Raw genomic sequence first — 18,948 nt, 5'->3', positions numbered from 1 at the left:
ACAAAGACCAAAGTTCAGTAAAGTGGTATTGTTAATAAAAGAGATATACAGTCCATCCCCATAAAATCCTGTGCTTGGTAAACAAACCTTGTCATGTTAGAGTTGAGTCTTGGTCTCATGGAAGAGATTATTCATCCCCCAAGTACCCTCATAGTTAGATTTTGTATAAGATGATGCAAATGCTTTTTTCCAAGATATTATATTGTGCTCTTTAATAATATTTGAGATATATACCAGTACAACAAAATCACAGGGGAAGTTACTTCAACTCAATGATTTCAAAAGGTTTTGATGACAAATTCATGAACATAATTGTAATTTACATAAACATAGCTAAAATATACAAAATATCATGTTAAATTAAGCAAAAGGTATTAGATTATTTTTTCTGTATTTTTTGATCCCATAATTAAATTGCCCTGACATTTCTTTCGCCTGGTTTTCAACTCTCTGCATCCTTGCAGAAGTACCACCACCTGGGATATAGGACAATTCACTGAAAGACTGGAACCAAAACAATAAATGGTAGTGGTTCTTTAGCTGTGAGGTTTTACCCCTGTAAATCCTGCAGTTTGGTCCTGCGAAACATTTCCCAGAAATGATCAAAGCTAACTTTAAATTTCTGGCAGTGAGAAGTGAAATACCATGAGGCAGAGCGTAAAAACGTGTTTTCCAGTAAACTTGACACAGCTGCTAAATCTCAGAAACTACACATGGTGTGGTAAGTACGACTACTAACACTATGAACCTCACCACTAAGTGCTAATGCGAACTTGCTGTGCATTTGGATGACAGTGCATTTTCACCGTGATTACCATTAGAACTTTGCTCAAAGATTTATATTTGAATACATTACACGGAAACAAAATTGTCCAAAACACTGAGAAGGAATTCCATAGATCCCATCAATGTTCAATTAATTTGCTTAAATGACAAGATGAGCTCACCAAGAGGCCTTTATTTAGCATTTATTTACAAAAGATAAAGAGTTTATTTGTCATGTATATTGTACAATAATGTTACACCAATGGGAATAATTACATTAAACTTTTCAGGTTTATTTAATCACACATATTGAGTTTCCAATCGAGTTAAGTCACCAAGTTGGGAATTCTGGGGTCAAGTGTGATACACAAACGTGGTAAGAAACTCAGGAGATCACACAGCATCCAGAGGAAGTAAAAAGGTGACTAACATGTTGGGCCTGGGCCATTCATCGAGTAACAATTGGTTTCAAATCCAAAAGGACTACATTGTTGACTAGATGAGGTATGAACATGAACATAGAACAGAGAAATCTATAGCATAGTATAGTCCTTTGACCCACAGTGTGGTGCCAACCTCTCACCTGCGCTGACAACTTCCTAGAATTTTCTTGCTGCATAACCCTCCACTTTTCTCAGTTACATGTATCTATCTAATAGTATCGTAAAACATCCTATTGTACCTGCCTCAACCACCATTGCTGGCAGCACATTCCATGCACCCACACCTGTGTGAAAAAAAACCTCTTACATCAAGCATCCTAAAACTATGCCCCCATTTCAGCCCTGAGAAAAAGCCTATGGCTATCCACATGACCAATGCCTCACATCACCTTATACATCTTTATCAGGTCACCTCGCATCCTCTGTCACACCAGGGAGAAAAGGTCAAGTTGACTTAAACTACCCTCAGAAGGTGGGTGCACCTTGTAGCATCCATGTACATCTCCTCTGTACACTCTCTATAGTATTCTGTAGTAAGGTGATCAGAACGGAAGACAACATTCCAATTGGGGTCTTGTATAGCTTCAACATTACCTTATGGCACTGGAGTTAATCCCACAGTTAATGAAGACCAACACACCTTTAAGCCATCTTAACAATACTATCAACCTCTGCTGCAGCTTTGAGTGTCCTGAGGACATGGACCCAAAGGTCTTCCACTCTGCTCGGAGTCCTCTTATTAACATTATATTCTGCCTTCAAATGTGACCTACTGAAATAAACACTGCACACTTTTTTGGATTAAGCTTCATCTGCCATTTTGTAGGCCAGCTCTGCATCCAACATCCCTATCAATGCAATCTCTGGCAATTAACCCCCCCCCCCCAAAAAAATGCACAATATTACCAACTTTGGTGTCATCCACAAAGATACGAATCCACCCTTCCCCATCCAGGTCTCTGACCTCCATGCAGAATACAAAGCATCTACAGCCTTCTCTGGGCAAACTAATTATGTAGTCACAAAGCAACGACTTCTTGGATTCCACGCTTCCTGAATGAGCCTTGCATGGGGAATCTTGTCTATAAATCTATATATATATATATATTTACTACATTCACTACTATCTTCAATGTTCTTTTTTACATCCTCAAAGAATTCAATGTGAGATGAGGCCATGCTGACTATCCCTAATCAGACTATGCCTCACTAAATGTTGATAAATCCTGTCTCTCTTCTCCAACAGCTTGCCCACCAAGGAGGTAAAACTTACTGGTTACAATTTCCTAAGTTATCTCTACTCCCCTTCTTGAACAGGGGAACAACATTTGCAAACCTCCAATCTTCCGGAATTACTTCTGACCCTGATGAGGATGCAAAGGAGTTTGCCATCTCCTCACTTATATGTTTTCTTTGGCTTGGCTTCGTGGACGAAGATTTATGGAGGGGGTAAAAGTCCACGTCAGCCAGGCTCGTTTGTGGCTGACAAGTCCGATGCGGGACAGGCAGACACGGTTGCAGCGGCTGCAGGGGAAACAAGATGCTATTGATCCATTTCACTAATAAACAATAAATGGGGAAAAAAAAAATCTTGCAATCCAAACAGTCCACCCCAAACACTAGAACTAGACCATTTGGCCCTTGTGCCTTCATTGCCATTCAAAAAATATTATGGCCAATCTTTTAAATCTGTGCCACTTTCTGCACAATGCCAAAATCCAAACTTCTCTGTAACGAATATGCTCAGTATCCGAGACTTCACAATCCTCTGCCAGAGAGTTTGAAATATTTCTGATTCTGCCTGACATACCAAACCCTTACTTTGAGAATCTGACCCCTAGCTCTAGTTGCCTCTGCCAGGTAAAACATTAACTGCAGATCTATCCTCTCAAATGGCTTATAACATTTTGAGTGCTTTGGTAAAATGACAGTCCCTCATCTTTCTGTTCCCTCAAAAGGTTTTTTTCATTGCCCTGAAAAGCTTTAGTTTTGTTAAAATATTGTGCATGAAGGGTCACAGGTGTATTTATCAGCTCCCTGATTTTCTTTCTTTATTCTTTACATCAGATTTGTGAATAAACTATGCTTTTTTTTGTGTCTATGAGCAAAAATAAATCAGTTTGTTGCAAACAGTATGATAAATTCACCTCATATTTAAATTTAAAACAAAAAAAGTCATTTTTCCCATTACAATAAAAAATTGGTATAAGGCAGTTTCTAACAGCATTAATGTGATTGGTGCTCTCTTATTCTTCACCTTTATGTTTTGTTCCTTCCTTCACTCCCAAAGATGGGCATTACATATCAACTCACACTAACTCAAAAGAATAGGAGCCAAGTGCAGCTATCTACACTTCACAGCCAAGGTACAATGTTTAATTCATTGGTGGTTTGGATTCTGTGAAACCCCAAGTCCCACAGTATTGACCATCAGTCATCATTGCACCAATATCAACATGAACATTCTTTTCTTTGGCTTGGCTTCGCGGACGAAGATTTATGGAGGGGGTAAATGTCCACGTCAGCTGCAGGCTCGTTTGTGGCTGACAAGTCCGATGCGGGACAGGCAGACATGGTTGCAGCGGTTGCAGGGGAAAATTGGTTGGTTGGGGTTGGGTGTTTCCAACAAGGATTTTTGCACATTCGGAAAGGTTGCCACACTGCTTTATGACATCAGGTTTAGTTTTTGTTGCTATTGCTTCCATTTATCCCTGCAGAAGTGCAAGGTTCTTCATCGGATTTGTCATTTTCATTATGCACCAATGAGCGTTTCCTTTTGGTTGACAAATGATAACTCGACATGGATGATTTTCTGCTGAAAGAAATGGTGAGCCTTCGTCTAAAGTTCTCCCCCGAGAAGAAGTACAAAAGTGGATCAAAGCAAGTGTTGGAAGCAGCCAAACAGAGTGTGATCACCACTAACTTTTGCATATAGACAATGTCATCACAGCTCTTGCCCTTGGTGTTCAAGGAATGCAGATGTATGGTGCGCTGGATGTGATAGGGCATGAAGCTGATCAGGAAAGCAGCAAGCACAATTATGATGAGGTGCACCGCTCTTCTACGTGAGCCTTTCTTCTTGTGAATGGCTGCTGTGCTTTTCATTAAGGTCCTTACGATAAATGTGTAACAGATGAGAATGATGAGGAAGGGGAGAATGAAGCCCAAAACCAGAGATAGGTAGTTCATGACCAAAAGGCTTCTCAGACGGTTGGTGCGTCCAGAAGGTGGAGGTTCAAAGCACTTTGTTTTGTTTCCTTGGACATGAGAGCCTTTCAATAGGAATGGAGTACTTGTCAAGGTGACAAAAATCCATATCACAGCACAGACTATCTTGGCCTTCTTAACATTCACTATTTTCAGATTCTTAACAGGAAACACGATGGCCAGGAATCGGGTGAAACTCATGGCGGTCATGAAGTAAATGCTGCAGTATAGATTGACATAGAGAGAATAAGAGCTGATTCTGCACAACAAGTCACCAAAGATCCATCTGCCTTTGTGGGTATAGTAGATCACACGCATGGGCAGGGTGCATACGCACAGAAGATCGGACACAGCCAGGTTGAGCATATAAATGTTGAAAGCTGTTCTTTGCTTATAAGTCTTTATTAGCACAAATGCAGCAAAGGCATTTCCTGACAAGCCCACCACGAAAACTAATGAGTACACCGAGGAATAAATTTGATTTCGAAAATCATCGATCAGTGGGCAGCTCGATGCATTGCTCCTTGATTTGTTAGTCAGGGCCCTCATCACTTCCACAATTTCAGTCATTTTGCAACGTCTTGAGAATCTACATTGTAAAACACAAATGAAAAACAATCAATGCAATAGAGAATGTGACAAAGCAACAACCAAACAAGTTCTTTTTAAAAAAAAACTTTTTAAAATTTAGGCAGCCTATACATTCCGAACTGTGGGAGGAAACCAGAGCCCCCAAAGGAAACTCACGCAGCCACGGGGAGAACATACCAGCTCCTTACAGACAGCACAGGTTTCGAACCCTGGTCCTGATCGTTGGTGCTGTAACAGCGATGTGCTAACCATATTTCCTTGCTGTGTAACTCCATGATCTACCTCTGGGATCAGTGACATTTTTCAAATGTGCATGTTTTCATTCATGTAGGCCCCTACCAGTAACCACCAAGACTAGGCTGAGGGAACGATAGGCTTTAATACACAGAAGAACATATCTGGGCCAGATCCAGGCGTAGGAATGGAGGGAAGGGAGAGGTGGCTCGGCCTTTATGGCCCAAGACCATGGGGGAGGAGTTATAGGGTATGAGTCATCAGTGGGTGGGTCAGCTCCACATATACCATAGCCAACAATAACTATATACAGTTGAGGAACCATATCACCACAATTCATTAATAATGTAGATTATTAATGTGGGTATTGTATTGCAGCAACTGTACTCACAGCAGCACCACGAGGGTGCGTTGATTGAATTGAGTACAGGTTCACAATGCTTTATCTGGAACCCTTGGGGGACAGTGTGTTCCGAATTTCAGATTTTTCTGGATCTCAGAAATCCAGATTTAAGCCCACCCGAATTATGCTGCCATATCCACCACCAGCGCCTTTCAATCGCGCTGCCATCTCCCACCCCCCCTCGCCCGCCCAACTTGTTCTGCTGGTCTCTCTCCCCACTTGCTGAATTTTGGAGCTTTCTGGATTTTAGATGTCTGGATAAAGGATTGTGTACCTGTACTAGCAGGGAGCAAGCGCCATGCTATGGGTTCAATCTCTCTCTAAAACTCCCTTTGTAAAGTTACTTGGTTCATCTCTTCTGCCGACTCGTCTAGTTATTCAGCACGCAATAACGAACAGATAGGATAAACATATCACAAGCAAAGCTGATGTTTATGGCTCCAGCTTAATTGAGAGGTGATGCTCAGACACTTCTTGAACAGCTGTTTGGCCAATAGGCTTTGATATTTGGTGTTTCAAATGCTCATCTAAATACTTACCAAGTGTTCAGAGAGTTCTTCAGGAATGAAGGTCCTGATTTCAGTTGCTGTCTGGATGACAAAAAATTTCCCTCAACCCCTCCCCCCTTTAAATCTTTTATCTCTGGTTATTAAGAAATCTGTTGAAGGGGAAAAAAATCTGGCCCATCTCTACACCTCATGATTGTGTTTAGCTCAACTCAGTCCCTCTCCGCCTTCCCTGCATCAGAGTAAACAAACCCAGCCTCTTTTCATGCTCCAATATCAGTGAATCTCCTCTGCAATTTCTATCTCTCATACATCAGAGAAAGAATTGCAGAAGGAATTCAGCAAATCAGACAGCATCCGTGGGTAGAAATGGTCAATGTTTCGGGTCTGGACCATTATAGATTGAGAAAGAATAGGTGAAATTAGGGAGGCACGGGTTGGCTAAGCAGTTAGTGCAACCCCATTACAGCACCAGGAATCCGGACTGGGGTTCGAATTCCACACTGTCTGTAAGGAGTTGGTATGCTCTCTCCGTGTCTGCGTGGGTTTTCCCTGGGGGCTCTGGTTTCCTCCCAACGTGGTGTAGGTTCATTGGGTGTAATCGGGCGGCATGAGCTTGTGGGCAGAAATGCTCTGCTACTGTGCTGTATGTCTAAATGTATAAATTTAAATTACACATATAAAGGGGGAGGAGCCCAGAGGTGATAAGAGTATTGGACAGAAGGTGTGGGAGGGGAAGTGACAGGTAGAGGGAGAAACAATGGGAGGCAGGGTGGGAAGAAAGGCGAGAGAGAAACAACAAGCATTAGAGTGGGTAAAGAAGAGGAAGAGGTGAGAGTTGTGGAATCAGATAGGGTTGGGGGTGTTAGCCAAAATTAGAAAAATCAATGCTGATGCAGTTAGGTTTAAGGACGTCCAGGAGGACCATGGGCTGTTCATCAAATTTACATTTGGCCTCACCTTGACAATGGATGAGGTGGAGGACTGACCTGCCACTGCAGGAATGGTTTGGGGGGGGGGAGTTGAAATGGTTGGCAAAAGGAAGCTCAAGATTAGGCCTACAAACAAAGCGTAAGTGTTTGGTGAAGCAGTCACCCAATCTCCATTTGATCTCTCTGATGTATACCTCCTTCATATAGGCGAGCAATCAAGGCTCCACACACTATCCAGCTATGGCCTAACAGCAGTGTTAATTATTTGTGCTACAAGCCCGTGCTCTTATACTCTGTGACATGGTCAATAAAAGCAAGGATTCAATTGGCCTTTTTTTGCTGTACTGCTACCCCCAAGAGATTCTCTGATCCTCAGTACTTCTTGCATCCAGCTTGGGTACATCCAAACAAAATTAGTCCTTTCAAATTGCATCACCTTAAATTTTTTAGGATTAAATTCCATTTGGTTTTCCACTTGGATTACCAAATTATCAGCCTTGTTCTGCAACCAAAGATCATCTTCTTCACAATCCCCATCACCAAAAATGGCTATATTATCTACAAGATTACAGTTCACAACTCCAACATTCAAATCCATTTCAGTAGTTTATATATAATAGCTAGCAATGATGACAGGGTTCCAGCCATAATGCAACCTGCAATATACAGTGGATATCCTAATACCATCAATATCATTACTTCCTCAGTCCTGGTCAAGATGCTACAAACTCTAGGCCTCTACACCCACCTCTGCAACTGGATTCTTGACTTTCTCTTCGGAAGACCACAGTCAGTAAGAATTGGAAATAGCGACTCTTCCCCACTGATCATCAACACAGGCACACCCCAAGGATGCATGCTTATCCCACTGCTCTACTCATTATATAGCCATGAATGGGTGGCCAGGGACAATTCCAATGCCATCTATAAGTTTGCCGATGACACCACAGTTGTCAGCAGAATCACAAATAGCATTGAAGAAGTGTACAGGAGTGGGATAGATCAACTCATTGAATGGTGTCATGACAACAACTTGTGCTCAACATGAACAAAACCAAGGAAGAAGTCAGGGGAACATGACCAAGTCCTCATTTGAGGGCTCAGGAGTGGAGAGGGTCAAGAACTTCAAATTCCTGGGTGTCAACATCTCTGGTGATCTGCCCTGGAGCCTCCACGTTGATGCAATCACAAAGAAGGCTTGTCAGTGGCTAAACTATGTGAAGTGTCTTTTTTTTTATTTGAAGAATCATTAATAGTAATACAAAACACATTCCATAGAGAAAATTTTATATGCGTATATATTTAAAAAAATCAAGTCCCCCCCCCCACCCCATCTGCCAACTCTCTTAAGGAGAGCTAAAAATATATAAACAGAAATAAAGTATATAATAATTCAAAATATATCTAAATGCATATATTCCAAATATGGTAACCACTTATTAACAAAAAAATAATAATTGTCATGTAGATTATATGTATTTTTTTCCATAACCATACAAGCTTTCAATTCATTATGCCATCGCATTATGTTAATCACTATATTATCTTTCCATGTACTTGCTACACATTTTCGATCTACAGACAATGCTAAATATATAAATGCAATTTGAAATTTATCCAACCCTAATCCCCTTAGAGGAATCATATAACCCATTAAAAAAATAGATGGATCTAATGGTAACTTAAAATTATATGATTTTTCCAAAATTAACTTAATTTCATACCAGAATGGTTGTACATGCACACAAGACCAAACAGCATGTAAAAAAAGTTCCAGTACATACACGACATCTAAAATAAGAATCCGAATTACTAAAACCATATTTTTTCAATTTCTCTGCTGTTAAACACAACTAATGTAGAAAATTATAATTAACCGCACATTCGTCAATTTAGTAACACTAAATTTAATAACACTATCATGACACATATCTGCCCAATAATCTTAAGGAAAAACAAAAGCTAAATCATTTTCCCATTTAAGCTTAGATTTCTCCCATTCTGACATCCATATTGTCTTGTAATACTTGGTACATAACAGAAATATAACCCTTTTTTGGAACAGAAGAAATCGAAGACTCGAATTCCATCAATATAGGTAAAATCATCTCTTTACCATACATATTTTTCACCAAAGATCGAAGTTGATAATAAACAAATAAAGAATTTTCAGCAATATCAAAATGCTCTTTCGATTGATTGAAAGAAAGAAACTGTCCTTCTAGAAAACAATCCTGTAATGTTTTTATACCCTTAGAATCCCAACTGCTGTGTAACTGCATTAACTTCTCCATTAACAATGGCGTGAAGCAAGGCTGCATTCTCGCACCAACCCTCTTTTCAATCTTCTACAGCATGATGCTGAAACAAGTCATGAAAGACCTCAACAATGAAGACGCTGTTTACATCCGTAACGCACGGATGGCAGTCTCTTCAATCTGAGGCGCCTGCAAGCTCAAACCAAGATACAAGAGCAACTTGTCCATGAACTACTCTTTGCAGACGATGCCGCTTTAGTTGCCCATTCAGAGCCAGCTCTTCAGCGCTTGACGTCCTGTTTTGCGGAAACTGCCAAAATGTTAGGCCTGGAAGTCAGCCTGAAGAAAACTGAGGTCCTCCATCAGCCAGCTCCCCACCATGACTACCAGCCACCCCACATCTCCATCGGGCACACAAAACTCAAAACAGTCAACCAGTTTACCTATCTCGGCTGCACCATTTCATCGGATGCAAGGATCGACAACGGACTCGCCAAGGCAAATAGTGCCTTTGGAAGACTACACAAAAGAGTCTGGAAAAACAACCAACTGAAAAACCTCATAAAGATTAGCATATACAGAGCCGTTGTCATACCCACACTCCTGTTCGGCTCCGAATCATGGGTCCTCTATCGGCATCACCTACGGCTCCTAGAACGCTTCCACCAGCATTGTCTCCGCTCCATCCTCAACATTCATTGGAGCGATTTCATCTCCAACATCGAAGTACTCGAGATGGCAGAGGCCGACAGCATTGAATCCACACTGCTGAAGATCCAACTGTGCTGGGAAGTTGGATCCAGAATAGAGGACCATCGCCTTCCCAAGATCGTGTTGTATGGCGAGCTCTCCACTGGCCACCGAGACAGAGGTGCACCAAAGAAGAGGTACAAGGACTGCCTAAAGAAATATTTTGGTGCCTGCCACATTGACCACCGCCAGTGGGCTGATATCGCCTCAAACCGTGCATCTTGGCGCCTCACAGTTCGGCGGGCAGCAACCTCCTTTGAAGAAGACCGCAGAGCCCACCTCACTGACAAAAGACAAAGGAGGAAAAACTCAACACCCAACCCCAACCAACCAATTTTCCCTTGCAACTACTGCAACTGTGTCTGCTTGTCCCGCATCGGACTTGTCAGCCACAAACGAGCCTGCAGTGGACGTGGACATTACCCCTCCATAAATCTTCGTCCGTGAAGCCAATCCAAAGAAAGAAAGAAAGAAGAAGAATCCCAACTCTTCAAATAACTATTAAACATTGAAAAAGAAATAAGCTGATTATTATATAATGGAGTTAAAAATTGACAATTTACCTTTTGGTCCTAAAATCTTATTTTTTTAATCAATAATTTTAATAAATGTTTTAATATTGGCATATTATATTCCCTCAACAAATTTACATTCCATCAAAATATAAATTGATACACCTCAACTTCAGAAATACAGGCCATCTCAACTTTAGCCCAACTTGGGGGATGGTCCAAATCCATCAATCTACTAATAAATTTCAACTGGACTGCTTCATAATAATTTTGAAAATGAGGTAATTGAAGTCCACCTAGAGCATACTTCCAAGTAAGTTTATTTAATGTTACCATTGGTAGTTTACCTTTCCATAAAAAATTAAACTTTATTTAAATCCTGAAAGAAACTCTTTGAAAGAGAACACAGTATTGACTGAAATCAATATTGAATACGAGGAAAAATATTCATCTTAATACAATTAACTCTACCAATTAAAGTTAACAGAAGACCTTTCCACTTAATGGAAATGCTTTAATCTTTTTAAATAATGGAACATAATTTAACTTGTATAAAGATTGATACTCAGTATTTGCAATTATTCCTAAATATTTAATTTTATAAGACCATTTCAATTTTATAATACTTTTATACTCTGAATAAACTCTTTCTCCGACTGGTAAAATTTCACTCTTATCCCAGTTAACTTTATATCCAGATAATGTTCCATATTGTAATAAACATTCCCATAAATGTGGAAATGATTGTTCTGGGTTTGTTAAATATATCAAAACATCATCTGCAAACAAATTAATCTTCTACTCTTCACCTACAGCTCTCATCACTCTTATCTGTTCATTCTGCCTTATTGTTTGAACTAATGGTTCAATAGCCAATGCAAACAGAGCTGGTGACAATGGACAATCTTGTCGAGTTGAATGCGTCAATTTAAACGATGATGAAACTTGACCATTTGTAAATACACTAGCAGTTGGGTTCATATATAAAGTTTTAACCCAACCAATTAAATAAAGGGCCAAATTTAAACTTCTCCAATACTTTAATTAAAAAATTCCATTCGACCCTATCAAAGGCTTTTTCCACATCAAGTGCTACTGTCGATATACATTGACCAAACTAATCAATCGAAGAATATTATCTGAAGCATTTCTATTTTTAATAAAACTTGTTTGATCAACATGTATCAATTTAGGTAAATACTTAGCAAGTTGATTTGCTAACACTTTTGCTATTGTTTTATAATCAACATTCAATAAAGAAATAGGTCTATACGAAGTCACTTTCAACGGGTCTCTATCTTTTTTTCATGATTACAGTAATTAAAGCACTAGAGCAAGATTCTGGTAACTCATACTGTTGTCACTTGTTGTAATACCTCCCCAAATACGAATGATAAATCTTCATAAAAATTTTAATAAAATTCCACCGAAAACCCATCATCACCTGGTGACTTCCCATTGGGCACTTCCAACATAGCCGCCGTAATCTCTAATTCTGTAAACGGAGCTTAAAAATCCATAATGCTAATAACATTAACTTGGATAAATAAGAATCAATAGAACCACTATCCTGTTTCCCCTCAGAAGTATATATGTTTCTCTAAAATGAATAAAACTGGTCATTAATTTCCTGAGTTTATAGGTAACTGTTGAATTCTTCTTTACAGCATTAATAATCCGTGAAACCTGTTCCTTCTTTAACTGCCATGCAAATACTTTATGTGCTCTCTCACCCCAACTCATAATAACACTGCTTAGATCGATTAATTAAACATTCAAATTGATAAGTCTGCAATGTATTATAACGCAATTTCAATTTAGTCAAAGCCACTTTTTTTTTATCTTCTGTCACTTCCTCCTGAAATTCCTTCTCCAATTCATCAATTTGCTTTTCTAATTCAAAGCTTTCAACCATATACTGCTTCTTAACTTTAGTGGTATAACTAATAATCTGTCCTCTTAAATAAGTTTTTAACGCATCCCATAACACAAAATGACTTTTTACTGAATTAGCATTTTCAGACAAAAAAAGTAATCTGTTCTTTCACAAAAATAACAAACTCTGTTTTTTTTTCAACAACATTGTGTTAAATCTCCATCTATAACCACTTCTGAACTTACATAAAAAAAAAATGATCTGATATAACCCTGCTTTTATATTCTGCCTGTGATACCCTTCCTTGTAAATGTGCTGATACTAAAAAAAATCTATTCTAGAAAATGAATCATGTTGAGACGAATAAAATGAAAAATCCTTCTCTGTAGGATTAACCCTTCTCCAAATATCCACCAAATTTAAATCCTTCATCAAGGCCCCAATTTGTATCGCCATCTTTGATTTCTTTATACTTTTTGGGGATCTGTCCAACAAAGGATTCAAGACACAATTAAAATCTCCCCCAAATAAAATATTTTCCTTAGCTTGATTTAATTTTTTTTAGGAAAAAAGGTGGAGGCATTAGGTATAAATAAGGAGGTAGTGAAATGGATTCAGCAGTGGTTGGATGGGAGGTGTCAGAGTAGTGGTAGAAAATTGTTTGTCCAATTGGAGGCCGGTGACTAGTGGAGTTCCTCAGGGTTCGGTCCTGGGTCCACTATTATTTGTTATATATATTAACGATCTGGATGTAGGGGTGGAGAATTGGATAAGCAAGTTTGCGAATGACACAAAGATTGGTGGTGTTGTGGACAGTGAGGTAGATTACCGTAGATTAAAAGGTGATTTAGGAAGGCTGGAGGTGTGGGCTGAGAAATGGCTGATGGAATTTAATACAGATAAATGTGAGGTGCTACATTTTGAAAAGGCAAATTTAAATAGGTCATATACATTGAATGGTAGATAATTGAGGAATGCAGAGCAACAAAAGGATTTAGGAGTGATGGTAAATAGTACCCTCAAGGCTGATACTCAGGTAGATGGTGTGGTGAAGAAGGCATTTGGAATGTTGGCCTTCATAAATCGGAGTATTGAATTCAAGAGAAGGGAGGTTATGATGAAATTGTAGAAGGCATTGGGGAGGCCAAATTTGGAGTACTGTGTATAGTTTTGGTCACCAAATTATAGGAAAGATATAAACAAAATAGAGAGAGTGCAGAGAAGGTTCACGAGAATGTTGACAGGATTTCAGGGTCTGAGTTACAGGGAAAGGTTGTGCAGACTGGGGCTTTTTTCTCTGGAGCGTAGAAGATTGAGAGTGGAATTGATAGAGGTGTTTAAGATTTTAAAAGGGACAGACAGAGTAAATGTGGATAGGCTTTTTCAATTAAGAAAGGGGGAGATTCAAACTAGAGGGCATGGTTTAAGATTGAAGGGGGAAAATTATAAGGGGAACACGAGGGGAAATTTCTTTACGCAGAGGGTAGTGGGGATGTGGAATGAGCTTCCGGCAGACATGGTTGAGGCGGGATCATTGGTTACATTTAAGGAAAGACTGGATCATTACATGGATAGGAGGGGACTAGAGGGGTATGGACCGGGTGCTGGTCAGTGGGACTAAGAGGGTGGGGATTTGCTACGGCATGGACTAGTAGGGCCGAACTGGCCTGTTCTGTTCTGTGCTGTAAGTGGTTATATGGTTATATGGTTAATAACAAAAAAAGCATCCAAAATAAAACATGTTAGGTGCATAAACATTAAGCAAAGTCCAATATTCAGTAAAAATTTTACAATTCACCTTTAAAACCCTTCCAGCATTCCCTTCCATAGTTTGCAACTCAAAAGACAAATTCTTATGAATTAGAATTGCTACACCCCTTGCCTTAGAATTGAATGAAGAAAAAAACACATGCCCAACCCGATCTCTCTTCAATTTCAAATGTTCTTTTTTCACTCAAATGTATTTCTTGTAAAAAGGCAATATCAATTTTCATTTTCTTGATATAAGCCAAAACTTGCTTTCGCTTAATTGAATTATTTAACCCCTGAACATTAAAAGTTGCAAATTTCAAATTAGACATCCTTACAAGCTAACAATATGATCACTTACTACAAAATATCGCTCCCCTTCTAATAAATGAAAACCATTCTCCCTCCCCTAAATCATTTTTTTAAAGAAAATATATATATAGAAAAAATTTTAATTATCCCCCCCAAAAAACTCTACCCAAAGGTAGTAACACCCTAAAAAACTGGGTGTGGTAAATCCCACTAGTGGCAGATGACTATCAAAGATTTCAGTGCTATCCAGCTCCCCAGCCAGAAATACATCATTCACATCAATACAATCCAGTACTGTAAATATATTCAACCTAATGACTCCATTCCCAATGATTGTTCCAGATCTTTGATGTCAATAAGACTTTATGTTAAAACCTCATTCTTTTCATTTTTCCCATTCTGCCCATTTCCATTTCCCCTCTTTTTGGGTGACGATGGTGAAACTCTTCCATGTCCTTGTAAATCCGGTAATGAATTAGCAAAATCTAATGCACCATGATCATTCTCAAAATATTGAGATTGAAAGTTACCATAAAAGACTTTTAACACAGCAGGATATCGAAAAGTAAATTTATAACCCTTCCACCACAGTACTTCTTTAGCCGAATTAAATTCCCGTCATTGCTTAATAATTGCGTTAAAATCTGCGTTAAAAAAATTCTGTTTATTTTGAGTCATCATTGGAGATTGACTTCGTCGTCCCCTCTGTCCCACCAACCGTAATATCATTTTTGTCTTGATAGATCAGGCACCGAACTAAGACCGTTCGTGGTGGTTGTCTTGTGTGCCGTCTCCAATACTAAACCTCCCGAAAAAAACTCTTTGCCCAACACCTCGGGAATCCAACTCTTGAAAAATTTTATTGGATTATTCTTCCTTCATTGTCTTCTGGAAGACCCACAATTTTCACATTGTTTCTCCGACTTTGATTTTCCAATGAATTAATTTTTTTCAATAAGTCTTTCTTCTGGATTCCCCAATCCACAAACGAATCGTCCACTTTCTCTAATTTTTCCTTATTAGGTACAACTTGAATTTTACATTCGGAAAAACTTGTTTCCATTAAAAAAAAATTCTTGCACTGTATCCACTGATTTAATACATTTACTGACATCCCTCTTAAGTGTGGATATATCTTCAGTCACATTAGATACATCTTCAGACATAATAGATATTTTAGTTGTCACATCCAAAAATCCTTGAGTCATTTGTTTAGACATATTGTCCATATGATAGGTAATCCCTTCCAAAACTGTACAAAGAGACTCCATTCCAGGTTCCAGTTCAACATCTTGAGGCCTACCTTCTCTGGACTCCACCTCCAGATGTTCATGTGAACTGCTCATTAAAGGTAAGTCTTCTTCTTCTTCCAATGTTGTCGGGCCCCTTCCGGTGCGGCTGCGGGTTTGCACACCCGATGGCCCACACGCGGTCCAGTAATTCACGAACCCTGGAGGCACCACGCATGCCTGGCAAGGCCAGGGACCGTGCAGAGGCAGCTTCCAACGTCATTCTGTGTATCCCTGGCTCACCCGACGGTAGCCCGGGCTCAAGGGCCCTTCTCTCAGCCGGGTCGCCCACGCGTCCGACATTGCGAACGCGCGAATCAACTCCGGCCGAGCTCGTCAACATGCCGGCGCCATCTTGTGGAGGCAAGGTCGGCGCTGGTGTAATACTCCACCTGGCAGGAGTTCTCTGTTCCTTGGAGGCTCCAAACGATAATTCCGTGGCTTCAACTGGACAGGTAGGCCTCAATTCTTCAGCACTTTTTAAAGGTAATTTCTTCTGTAATTGAGCTTTCGTTTTTTTAACATTAGTCGCCATTGTGACCCACTCATGTTCCCAAAAATAAAGATACAACTTTTATTCACTGAGGAGAAACTTTAAAAACAGGTGTTTAAAAAACTGGCTGAGGAGGAGTCTGCCCTCTACACCATCTTGCCTTGCCCCTCCCCATGTGAAGTGTCTGAGGAGATTTGGTATGACATCAAAAACTCTCTAAATCTTCTACAGGTGTACCATTCTGGCTGGTTGCATCACCGCCTGGTATAGAAGTGCCAACTCTCAGGATAAGAATAATCTACAAAGAGTTGTTAACTTGGCCTGCGCTATCACAGGCACCAGACTTCACTCCATCGAGGACATCGATATGAGGCGGTGACTTTAAAAAAAATAGCCTCTACCCTCAAGGACCCCCACCACCCAGGCCATGCACTCTTCACTCTGCTTCTTTCTTCTTTTTCTTCTTTGGCTTGGCTTCGCGGACAAAGATTTATGGAGGGGTATGTCCACGTCTGCTGCAGGCTCGTTGGTGACTGACAAGTCCGATGCGGGACAGGCAGACACAGTTGCAGTGGTTGCAAGGGAAAATTGGTTGGTTGGGGTTGGGTGTTGAGTTTTTCCTCCTTTGTCTTTTGTCAGTGAGGTGGGCTCTGCGGTCTTCTTCAAAGGAGGTTGCTTCCCGCCGAACTGTGAGGTGCCAAGATGCACGGTTGGAGGTGATATCAGCCCATTGGCAGTGGTCAATCTCTGCTACCATCAGGGAAAAGGTACAGGAGCCTAAAGATAAGCACTCAGTGGCACAAGGACAGCTTGTTCCCCACTGCCATCAGATTCCTGAATAATCAATGAACCAAAGACACTGCCTTACTTTACATGCAGTATTATTTTTACTTTATTAATAGTAATGCTGTAAGATGGTTATAATATGAACACTTGCACATTCATGACAATAAATTCTGATTCTGAAATTCCGAACTGCTTGGGGATAGGGTTGGTCCAGATTTTTGGATTTTTCTGCATTCTCAGGCAAAACTTTTAAATTCAAATTTATGGAGGAATAAAGAAAAGATGAACAAGCAAATTTTATAGTTTTATTCACAAGCAAATACATGCTTCGTTTATCAAAATGAGCAGTTTTAAAGAAAAATAAAGTCAAGACTTGAGAAAAATATAAAACTCAAAATAGGGCAGCACAGTTGGTGCAGCAGTTAGCGCAATGTCAGTGAGTGGGACAAGGGTTCGGATCCCATGCTGTCTGTAAGGAGTTGGTATGTTCTCTCCATCAGCGTGGGTTTCCTCTGGGAGGTCCAGTTTCCTTCCACCATTCAAAATGTACCGGGGCTATGGGTCAATTGTGTGCACAGTTACTGTGCTGTATGTCTAAATTTTAGATTTTTTTTCACTACAAAAAAAAGTGTGTAATGCTTTAAATTATGTTTAAAATGGAACCTTGTAAAAGAAAAATACTGTTTACAAATGAATTTCGTTGTGATAAGATTACCTATATCAAGTGTGACGCTTGCTGCCGCTGTACATCTGTGGCGCTTACACACCCCCGCACACAAAAGCTGACTAAATTTTAAAACTTCTGAGTGTTTTCAAAAAGTCCAGATTGTCAGGTGGTCTGGATTTCTGGACTTTTACTCTATTTATGTGTACAATCAGGAGACAATAAACTTGGAACTGGAATTTGAAACATTTTCCTCTGCCTTCAATCATCAAACAGGTTTAAGATCAGATTCGCCAGATTGCCTATACTTTACTTTTTGGATAACTCTCCTACATGCTATCTTGTGAACACAAACAACCAGTCCATGTAAACATCATCAATTGCACTATCCTCATTTACACACTTTATTGCCCCCTTGATAAACACAAATTAATCATACATGATCTGCCTTCTTCTTCCCTGTTGCCTTTCCCCAGCTCTGTCTCTCCCTCTCTTTTCCCTTTTCCCTCTGTCTCCTTTCACAGAGCCAAAATCTTATCATACCTTTCTCTTATCATATCCAATCAACACCTTATGTTTCTTGGCATAGACTCCTGTCTGCTCTTGTTCCCCCTTTCTCTCTCCAGTCTTACTTCAGACACCTTCCTGCTTTTTGCTTATACCCTGTAGGAGGGCTCAGGCTTGAAACATTAACTCCCATGGATGTTGCGGGACTGGCTGAGTTCCTCCAACATTTCTGTGTGTTTTTACAGCTGTAAAGCATTCATCTATGCTCTCAAATGCATCCTCTGGCTCCATGACCAGACCTACTCCCTAGTAATCCCTTTGTCACCCTTACTTTACATATAATGTTTTGGAATTTTTCTTAATTTTGTCTACCAGTCCCTTTTTATCCTGCTAGTTTATTTGCATTGGGAAAAGTGTGAACTAATAAGGGTGAGTCAGTCTGGCTTTGTGTGTGGCCAAATGTGTCTCATGAAGTTGGAGTGAAAGTCCACATTAAATCACTGAATTTCTGAGCAGGTTGGAAGGAGAGTAAGCAAGAACAATACTTTTGATGTGATCCACATGGATTGTAGCAAGATATAGGGAAGGCTAGCAAAAAAAAGGTCAAGGAACAGGATCTTGGAGTGGCTCAGTGTCAGGAGATAAAGTCAATGATTGTTACGACGGTAGTT

At 39.9% G+C, this 18,948-nt stretch overlaps 1 protein-coding gene across 1 annotated transcript in view; it reads right to left on the bottom strand.

Annotated features, from left to right (window-relative positions):
- Positions 1-938: 938 nt before the first annotated feature.
- The window catches only part of LOC138740697 (cysteinyl leukotriene receptor 1-like), a 67,521-nt gene continuing 49,511 nt past the window's right edge, over positions 939-18,948 (bottom strand). The window contains exon 2 of the mRNA XM_069893729.1: positions 939-5,004. Coding sequence (XP_069749830.1) covers positions 3,888-5,004 — 1,117 coding nt within the window. The 3' untranslated portion in view covers positions 939-3,887. The remainder of the gene's footprint in view (positions 5,005-18,948) is intronic.

This window comes from Narcine bancroftii, chromosome 8 (genome assembly GCF_036971445.1).
Source record: "Narcine bancroftii isolate sNarBan1 chromosome 8, sNarBan1.hap1, whole genome shotgun sequence".
NCBI classification, from domain to species: Eukaryota; Metazoa; Chordata; class Chondrichthyes; order Torpediniformes; family Narcinidae; genus Narcine; species Narcine bancroftii.
This window is presented reverse-complemented; position numbering and strand designations above follow the sequence as displayed.